This window comes from Egretta garzetta, unplaced genomic scaffold, assembly GCF_000687185.1.
Source record: "Egretta garzetta isolate BGI_Z169 unplaced genomic scaffold, ASM68718v1 scaffold143, whole genome shotgun sequence".
Lineage (NCBI taxonomy): Eukaryota > Metazoa > Chordata > Aves > Pelecaniformes > Ardeidae > Egretta > Egretta garzetta.
The window spans coordinates 1,850,422-1,860,336 of record NW_009259310.1 but is presented as its reverse complement, the minus strand read 5'-3'; the positions used below and the strand labels follow the sequence as shown (position 1 = coordinate 1,860,336).

At 56.9% G+C, this 9,915-nt stretch overlaps 1 protein-coding gene across 1 annotated transcript in view; it reads left to right on the top strand.

The window, feature by feature from the left end:
• The window catches only part of LRSAM1 (leucine rich repeat and sterile alpha motif containing 1), a 25,723-nt gene extending 16,658 nt beyond the window's left edge, over nucleotides 1-9,065 (top strand). The window contains 8 exon segments of the mRNA XM_009636338.2: nucleotides 524-598; nucleotides 2,166-2,246; nucleotides 4,462-4,557; nucleotides 5,107-5,177; nucleotides 5,880-6,045; nucleotides 6,466-6,547; nucleotides 6,848-6,996; nucleotides 7,520-9,065. Coding sequence (XP_009634633.1) covers nucleotides 524-598; nucleotides 2,166-2,246; nucleotides 4,462-4,557; nucleotides 5,107-5,177; nucleotides 5,880-6,045; nucleotides 6,466-6,547; nucleotides 6,848-6,996; nucleotides 7,520-7,645 — 846 coding nt within the window. The 3' untranslated portion in view covers nucleotides 7,646-9,065.
• Nucleotides 9,066-9,915: the final 850 nt, after the last annotated feature.

Genomic DNA, 9,915 nt, shown 5'->3' with positions numbered 1-9,915 from the left:
GGATCATTTTTGTGGCCCTCCTCTGGACCCGCTCCAACACTTCCATGTCCTTCTTGTGCTGAGGGCTCCAGAGCTGGACGCAGTACTCCAGGTGAGGTCTCACCAGAGCAGAGTAAAGGGGCAGAATCACCTCCCTCGACCTGCTGGCCACGCTTCTCCCGATGCAGCCCAAAGTACGGTTGGCCTTCTGGGCTGCCAGGGCACATTGCCAGCTCATGTCCAGCTTTTCATCCACCAGCACCCCCAAGTCCCTCTCGGCAGGGCTGCTCTCAATCCTTTCTTCCCCCAGCCGGTACTGATACTGGGGGTTAAGAAGAACATGATAACTTTTGTGTGTGTCTGTAAAGCGGGTTTTACCTTTTGGGATGATGGGATCTAAGCCGTGGTGTAATCAGGACACTGTTGCCCAGAGTAAGCACTGTTCCGGTGCTTTTACATGAGCCACTGCAGGGTAACAGGGTTTTGTAGCCCATCTGCAGCTGCATCAACAACCTCACTGAGCCGGACTTTGCCTGTCCCTTAGATCGAGATGCAGAAAGCTGCCTTTGAAGCTCTCCAGGTGAAGAAGGATCTTATGCACAGGCAGATCAGGAACCAGGTGAGTCTGCAGCAGAGGAAAGAGCAGCCAGCTACTCAGCTCACACCACTGCTCGATGAGACACTTCTGAGGAAGATCAAAGCGCTGTGAGCGTAGCACAGGGTCTGGAGGAAACTAAGAGCTCTTGCGTTGCCAAGAGCTTTGTAACAAAACGTTGGTCAGTGTGGGTTAAACTGCAGTCTCCCAGCTCCATAGGAGGGAGTGTCAATGCAGGGTTTAGGTTCCTGGAAGTAGTGGAATTGCCATTGCTTCAGTCATCTCGGCACTAATGTGGGTGAAGTGCTGGAGAGTGGTCACTAGAGGACAGGCCTGCATTGGCTCTGGGGGGGTGATCTGCAATTGCAACTGCTATTTCCTTCAGGTTGTGTACTTAGCAGGGCTGCTGTTGCCACATGAGTCCACTGCATCTCCATCCAGTGCATCAGAACTGCACCTTGAGCCATAAGGTCACCTTTTCTTTCCCATTCTCAGCCTGCCTTTCTGAGCTCCATTCCGCAGAAGGTGCAATGCGGGGAAGGGGAAGGGGAAGAGCAAGAGCTGGGAGAGAAAGTAGTGGTGGTTGATGCATGAAGATGGGAAAATAGCGGTGGTTAATGCATGAAGATGGGAAAATAGCGGTGGGTGATGCACGAAGATGGTTGGCTGGTTTCTGACACAGTGCTCCAGAATCTTCCCTCTCCTGATCTGACATGGGCACAAAAGTCCGAGGTCAGCCGTTGGTGGATAAGCTTAAGAGCTTGGATATATTGAGTCAATCAGTCACCAGTCTCTGCTAGAAGCCCATGGATTGTGCATGGACAGTCCAGGAGATGAGCCTAAGAACTGTCCATTGCTGGAGTTCATCAATAAGAGCCCTGCAGTTTGCTCGCCCTTGCTCTGTAAACAAAGGGAGTTTGTTCCTTGATACCATGGCTGGACCTTTTGCTATTGAAATCCAGCCCACCCCACCAGCGTCCTGCACAGGCAGTGAACGGGCAGGAGCCATGGGTAGCGCCTGCCACAGAGCCCCAGTGTTGGCAGGAATTTCGTGGTCAGTGGCACACAGTAAGCAGCGTGGCCTGGGGACGGTAGGTGGCCTGGAAGATAGGTGAGCTGGGCTCTTATCTTGGCTTCGCTGTGGGATCTTGGGCAACTCACTTCACCTCTCTGTGTCTCAGTTGTCCCACCTGAAAGAGCACGTATCATTATGGGATTTGCTGGAGCATCTAGAAACCAGGACCCTGCCCCAGTTAACCTGCAGTTTGAGCGGTGGTGCTAGGAGGACTTTAGCAATCAGTCGCTGCAAAAGGTTTGGCTGAACAGGCTGATTGCAGCGTGCTTCTCGACTTGAGCTGAAGGTGTTTAGAGTAGAGAGACAATTAGGGAGTGGGGGACACAGCTCCTCAGGCAAAAGAGGGAGAGCAACCCTAAGAGCGTGCGTCATGGAAGGGCATTAGCAGGTTCCCCAAACTTCTGGGCGGCTCTGCAGTGCTGACACTCCCAAGGCAGCAGCTAGACCTCATTTTAACAGAGCATAAATTAAAGTAATTTCGAATGTCAGTAAAAAAATGTTTCATCTTCTGTTTAGATTAAATTAATAGAAACAGAGTTATTGCAGTTGACACAGCTGGAGTTAAAGAGGCAAGAACTGGACACAGAGACGCTGCAGGTATGTAGGGCTTTGGGGCTGCCCCACCACCCTCTCTCTGCTCTGGGATCGCAAAAGCTCCACTTGCTTCTTTTGCTCCTTGCAGTTTCCAGATGCTTTTATGCTTAGTCAGAAGGGTACTTATCCACAGGACACCACAACACCCTCTTTGTTGTGGTGACATGGGAACATTGCTGCTGCTCCTAAACATCTCGATGCGTTTTCAGGGGAGAGACAAGTGAGCCGGCCCTGATAGCAATGGCAGTTCCAGGTTTGCTGGGTGGGGAAGGATTTTGCGATCCAGTTGTTGACTGTCCCAGAAAGACCTGCCTGCCGCACATCACATGGCTTCCTACATTGTTGTGTTGTGGTTTGTTTTTAAATACCTGCCAGCAATGGCTGTCAGCTCTCTCCCTTCACTTCTAAGCCTTGTTTTCCAGGCTGCTCTGCCCCACCATCCCACCATTTGATGGGCTGACTTCATCAGCAGTCACACATTGAGGAGTATCAAGTTTGGCTTAAGCAGCTTGGCTTTTGATTTTGTTATTACGCCTCTGCATCAGTTGTTTTCTTGTGTGCGCTGTTTGCCAGGTTAGGTCACCTGTTCAGGGAGCCCCAAATCAGTAGCAAGCACCATACACTTCCCAAGAGTAGTGCACCCGGCAGGTTGGTAAGTGCTGACTTAGGACAGGATTGCCCCTGAACCCTGTGCTGGACACCTGGAAGTGTAAGATTTGGGTTATGTTGCCTTGACTCATGCAGGTCCTCCATATAACACAGCAGTGTTGGAGGCCTGATGGTGGGGGACCGCCCAAAGTTCCTGCAGGGAACATCAAGGAACCCCAGGCAGATGTAGTTCAAATGACACAGGGCTTGGATGACTCCTGTTAGGTGACCACAGGCTCTGCCCTGGTACCCATCTGCAGCCCAGCAGGCAACACAGCAGGTTTGCAGCTTCAGCACTGGATGCTGGGAACCGAGGCATAAACAGCTTCATCTCTCTGGATGCCCCCTGGCTGTTGGGCCATCTACAGCCCAAAGGTTCCCTGAACCCCCAGTGCACAGGCAGTGCCCACAAAGTGCTTTGGCAGGAGCTTTGCTGCAGTCGTGCTCGATGCCTCCTGTGCAGCAGACAGTTGCTTCCTCCCCCAGTATAGAAGTGCTTTAGTAATGAACTTGCTAAATCTTTGGGAAGTGGGAAGAACCAAAAGTGCCCTGAGAAAAGGGAGGCGTTTGCACAGATCTCTTGCAGGGTCAGTTGGGGGCAAGGAACCCCAGTGGGGTGGGTGGGCAGGAGGGCTCATCTCAAGGTTAGCTGAAGCCGCCCGGGTTTCTCATCGGCAGCAGCTCCCCGATGTCATTAGTTGTCCCTCCGACATCTGTGGAGGTCCTGACATGGAAGAGCTTTCCTGCCTCCATCAGGGCTCAGCTAACGGTGGGCTTTGCCTGTGAGAGGCAGGGATTCCTGTCTCCTGCTTGAACAGAGGACCTTGACGCTGTGTAGGGTCCAGACGCGAGTCAATGAAGGTTTCCCCACAGTTCTTCTGTAGGAGGGAAGCGCTTTAATAACATCTTGTCCCTTTCTCCATGGACATCTGAAGACCTTGTGGCCTCTGCTCCATTGATGATCCTCCCAGCAGGTATGAGCTAGCTGGGACGGAACTACCCAGAGATGCCACGTGGTCTGATGTTCCTGAGGCAATTCACCTCTCCTCATTTCCCAGTGGTGTGGCCGCAGTGATGGTTTTCCATGCCCTGGGACCCAGCAGTGCTTGATATCAGACCCCAAAGAAAGTGAGCTTCCCAAAGGCACGGGGAAGTTGTTGCCTTTCCTGCCCTGCAGGATTCTAGACCTCGTTTCAGGTGGTCTTTCTCAGTTATGGAGGGTGACCATGAACGCTTTGTAATGCCTTTGACTGAACTTTTGATGGAGTGATGAAGAGCTGCTGCAGGCCAGCGGGGTCCGGGGCTGCCCAGGGTGTGCTGGGTGTGGGCACCACTGGGTAATGGTCCATGCAGGACCAAAAGAAATGGGTGCAGCTTGAGTTTGCCACACCAGCTGCTAGGGGAGGATTCAGGCTGGCTTCTCAGCCAGGCCGAGGGCCCATGGAGCACAGGGCTTCCACATCTGCTGTGACTTTTGGGTATGGTAAGTGCTTTGCTGGAAATTGGGGCAGGGTGAGTGCTTGCAGCTGTACGGTACAGAGCCGTGAATGCTAGAGTCCTTCTGTTGCAGGGAGTGATCACAGAGCAACGCCAAGCACTTGGCTACCTGCTGCAGCAGCTGCTCAAAGAAAAGAAGCAAAGGGAAGAAGAACTGCGACAAATACTGGTAATGAAGGCCCCTAATTAGGGTTGGCTGCAGGGAGAGGGTCCATGGGTCAGCATGGGAATAAAGGGGAGCAGAGGAGGGCTCTGAGGAGTTGTGTCCAGATGCAGGGAGTAATTTAACTTCAGAAAGTGCTAATGTCAGCTCTTGGGCGCACACTTAGTGCCACTCCCCAGTGCAGCATGAGGCACCATCATCATCATCATCCATCTCCCCCACCAGGAAAGGGAGTTGTAGGGGGATGAGCACAATCCACATGCATGTGGTCTGGTCATCCTGAGACCTCCAGGCTCTCCTGAGCTTCAGGAGACCAGGCTCTGGTGTCTGCGGCAAAGTGAGTGGAGGGGATGCACAACCCTAGACTGGCTGGGGGGGATGAGAGTGGGACCAGCCTGCAGAAGGCCAGAACTGCCCATCTTACCATAGCTGTGCCCATTGCAGTGCTCTGCGCAGCCCAGGCTGTTGGCTTCCCCTCCTACACCAACTCAGGCTGCTCTAAATGCCCTTTGCAACGTTATCTCAGGCTGTTGAATGAATGAGTTTGTTTTTCAGCTGGAAATGGAGGCGAAGAGCGAAACCAAACAGGAGAACTACTGGCTGATCCAGGACCAGCGTCTGGTGTGGTGGTGGGGCGTGAGGGCAGCCTCGCCTGGACCCATGGGTTCAGCTGAGGCAGGGAGCAAGCAGGGCACAGACCCCTCGCACGGGCTGGCAAGCTGAGGAGACCCCGGGCTGCCCTGCCTTTAGCCATCGTGCGCTGAGCAGGGCTGCCCAGAGCTCATACCTGTGCATTGGAGGTTATGGGGCTGCCCACGTCTGTAAGGAGCAACTCTCAGCTGTCATCCCACTGTCTGGAGGAGGAGCAGAGGAAGCTGAGCACCTTCCAGGCAGGGCTTTTTGTTCCAGCCGAACACCCAAACAGCTCCTCTTGGCTCCCCAAATTCCCCTGCAAATCTGTCTGAATGCAGCATCTCCTGTCTGTCCCTGCCCTAACTGAGCCAGGGACTTTGTGCTGCTAAAGTACCTGCAGGGGTAGCCACAACGGGGTGATCTGAGCTCTGCCCCTGCTGCACATTGGCTCCAGTTTGCAAAGCGGGTGCTGTTGCAGACATCAGCGGCCAAGATGGTTCTGCTTCATTCTTCCCAATACACAGCGTTTTGAATTGTGCTCGTAAAATGCCTAGTGCCAAAGCTCCTCCGGCTGCTGGGCTTTGGAGCTTTAGTGTCCCCAGGGATGCAAAATGTGTCGAGGGGGGCAGGAATGAGCAGAGCACCTGGCCATGCTGCCAGCCAGCCCTGCTGCTGCCTGTCCCCTGCTTCTCCAGAGTGAAGCCTGGGAGCTCACCTTGTGTTTTGCAGGAGGAGGGCTTGGAGCGGCAGCTGGTGAACCTTTTAATCGAGCTGTCCGCTGAACAGTACGTGCCAATCTTTGCACACCATCGAATATCCTTGCAAGTGCTCAGCACCATGGCTGCCAGCGACCTGGAAAAGGTACGAGACAGCAGATACACAGTGCAGGACGAGACCAACGCCGCGCTGGGACTGAACCTGCCCTTGCTCGGAGTCTGGCCCTGCTCATGGCTATGCCTGTGGTCTGCAGGAGGGAGTGCTGGTGCTCCCGGCATGTCACCTCCCAGCAGGGAGAGGTGCCAGTGCTGCTCTGTGCCCTGTCCAAGTAGGCGAGAGCTCTCCCAGAGCACTTGCAGGGTGAGCTGCAGCTTGGCTCTGTCTTTCAACATCCCTTGGATACTCTTTGTAGTAGAAATGGAACCAGGGAAATTCCCTTATCTGGCTTTGACGCCTGGCAGAGCCTTCCCTGGACATGGCTGGGTCTCGCCAGCGAGGCCCAAGAGTTCGCAGTGTCCCCCTGGGGACGTGTCTCCTCCTAACAGCCCTCCCCTTGCACCACAGATCGGCGTGACGGAGGCTGGCCTGCAGCGTGCCATCCTCAAGCGAGCTCAGGAGATCCTGGCTGTGGCCAAGACGATCCCAGGTACCCCCAGTTCTTTCCTGCCACCGAGTTCTTTGACAATCGCAGCGGGCACCTGAGCCTTGAATGGGGAGATCTGTGGGGCCAGATGCCTGCTTTTGGGGAGCGGAGCCATGCAAGGCTGGTGTGTGAGAGGCAGGGGCCGCTGGCAGAGCTTGGGCTGCACCATCAAGCTAGTCCCATTGGCTTTCTTATTTATCAGAGCCCCAGCCTCCCATTGGCTTGCAGCCCTCCTCAAGCGTTCAGGGTGGGTGGGAGATGGGCAGCTCTCCTGGCGCTCAGACCTCCTGCCTGTGGTTGCAGAGCTGCTGAGGACTGTGGAGGCTGAGGTCCCTGCAGCGCCAGAACCCAGCACTCCCTTCGAGGAGCTTCCGAGCCCTGTGCTCCCGACGGCTCCACCGCTGCAGTGGGATGAGAAAAAGTCGGAGTGCGTTGTCTGCATGGAGCAGGAGGTGAGACCCCGGCACACGCATGATGCTGGAGCAGCGGGTGGCGTGAGGGCAGGGTCCAGCACATCCCCCCATATCTGTGTCCCCAGCCAGTGCCTGGATGCTCACCCCCCAGCTCCCGAGGCTCAGGCATCGCAGCAGGGAGGGAGGCAGGGCAGGGCAGGGCAGGGCTCCATGTGGGGTTTGGGAAGGAGGTTGCTGAGCTCCTGTGCTCGTCTGTCCACATAGCAGCCATGGGGAGCATTCACAGTGCTGCTTGGTCCAGCCCTGACACGTGTCCTTCCCTCAGGCCCATTGCACTCGTGCTCCCTGCACAGCCCAGACCCTTGTGCATACCCAGCGCTGGGCTGTGCCGGGGGATGGAGACCGGGGCACAGGGCTCTGCTTCCCACGCCGTGATGCCCCTGGGTGATCCCCATCTCTTCCAGCCCCCTTTCCTCCTGTGCTGGGGTGCGTGGCGGTGGTGCTAGGATGAGTGTTACGGGACAGCAACGTTCTGTGTCCTCTCCTCTGTCTGTTCCCCCAGACCCAGATGGTTTTCCTGCCCTGTGGCCATGTCTGCTGCTGCCAGACCTGCTGCGAGCGGCTGCACACTTGCCCCCTGTGCCGCAAGGATATCACACAGCGCATCCGCATCTTCCACAGTGGCTAGGCAGGGCGGAGGAGCTGCCCGGTGCCACCTCTGTCACCCCCCTCCCGGGGCGATGTCCCCCCTCTACTCCATGTCAGTATTAAACAGACACTCGCACAGCACGACCAGCACTGCCCTCCGTGCACGGCCCTGGACTGGCTGCTGGCTGCACCCAGGAGTCTCAGCACCCTCCACATTCCCTGATGGCTTCTCGGCCTCTGCCTTGGGTTCCCTCTTCATCTGCATCCCCTCCTCCTGCCTCTCTGCCCAGTGTCCTCTTGCCTGGGAGCACTGGGTGATGGAACTGGGTGCACCTCTGGCCCCTCCACACAAATGTATTTGCCTTCAGAAATGCCCCTTGTGCAGCAGGGACACAGTGCCACCTCTGAAGCCCCTGGGACCTTACAGCTCCACTGCTGTGGCCGGGGCACCGCCGTGCTCCTGCATTGAGCACTGTTGCCTAGAGGTGAGTGAATCCCTTGTGAGAGGACTTGGCTGGGGTGTGTGGATGCTCTGGGGTGCTGACAGTGCCTTGCACCTATGTCCTGCCAAAGGTCTGGGGCTTCTGCTCTGGTGACCCACGGGAGTGTGTCAGGGGCAGTGGTGGGCTGCAGCCACAGGCTGGGGGTGCCACAGCAGGGCGAGGAGCTCCCCGACCCCTAATTCCTGTTGTAGGGGAGAGTCTGCAACATCCCCAGAGCCAGGACTCAAGGGACCTGCTCTGGCCAGAGGACCCCAGTGGGATCCCTCGTCCGAAAAACGCGTGTTGAGAGCAGAAAGTGTTGCTGCCACCTGACAGCCGGCACAAGTCCAGCAGTGAGCAGGAGGGGGGGTGGCTGGGGCCGGGGCTGTGCCTGACACAGCTCTGCATGGCCTCTGTGCGTTGGCATGTGTGTAGTTCCCCACTGTCCTGACCTTGAACTATAAAATAAAATAAGCTCGGTCCCACCGCAGCCCTTTCTTCAGAGGAGCTGTTAAAAAGCAGCTGGTTGCTGCTGCTGGTTGATTGCTGCCTTTTTCCTTCTGGAAGGGGGAGGACACTTGAAAGCTGGGGGCTGCAGCGCAGTGGCAGGGCCGCCATGTGCCCGGCTGTCCCAGCACCACCTCCTCCTCCCCCTCATCAACCTGGGAACAATTTGAGGATCTTGGACTTTTCTGAGGGTGTCCAAGCAAGAGCTGCAGGGCAGCCCTTCGGACTTCCAGGGAGGGACAGACCTCAGACTTTCTGCTTGGGGCCACCTCACGTGTGCTACGCCTGTGCAGAGCATCCCCGTGGGGCACGTGTGTGGCCTCGTGGAGGTGGCCAGTGCCCCATGCCGTGTGCCACCAGAAACCCCAGGTGATGTGCCACAGCAGCAGAGCCGGGTCGGGTCTGCATGGCCCTGGCTGAGCCCTTTGGGGACAGCCCTGGGGATGCTGCCCTGCTGCAGCCTCTGCCTTCATGTTGAGCTGCTGCTGCGCGCAGGAGCCGGCAGGTCCCAGCCAGGGACTTTGCTGGGTGCTCGAGTGGGGACCTGGCAAGGGGCAGGAACGCATGGGAGCAGCGGGTGATTGGGGTACAGCAAGGGGAGCCCTGCCAGGGGTGCCTGAATGAGGGCAGGGAGGCTCACCCCCTGTGCCCCCTCGCCCAGCTGGGGTGCAGGCAGCTGATGTGACCGGCATTGCCCAGGGTCAGGGAGGAGGAAGGGGTCGGATGCTGACCTGCCAGGGGATGAAGCTCAGCAAAGGTAGCAGGGAGGGTGGCAGGTTCCAGCCATCCTCTCCAGAGCCCCAGCCCCACCAGGAGCCTCCCCTTCACCCCATTCCCCCAGGACCCTGCTGGGATCCCAGCGTGTCCAGCTGGAGAGGGAGGAGAGACGTCCTGGTTCCGCCAGCTGCCCCAAGCCCTTCTCGGCAGCAGCCAATGCTGCAAACGTGCCCCTGCGCCGTGCTGGGGTGGGGGGTAATAAGTGACAGGAGCTCAGGGCAAGGTCCGCTGCCTGCCCGTAAATAAGTGCCAGCTTTTCCTGGAGCATCGGCAGTGCCGGGCTGCCCCTCGTCCCCAGGGCCACCACGTAGCTGCAGGGCTAAACCCGCTCAGCCATCTATGGGGAGCCCACAAGAGCTGGAGCATCACCTGGGTACTGTCACCTTGTCCCCACCGAGCGATGCCCTGTGTCACCCTAGGCTGTGCTCAGGTGTTTTCAGTAATTGGGGAGGGAATAAAAAAATAAATTACAAATAAATGAAGAAAAAGCATTCCCGCCCTTCATCCACATCCAACCTCAAGCCACGCAGGGGCTGTAGTGGTT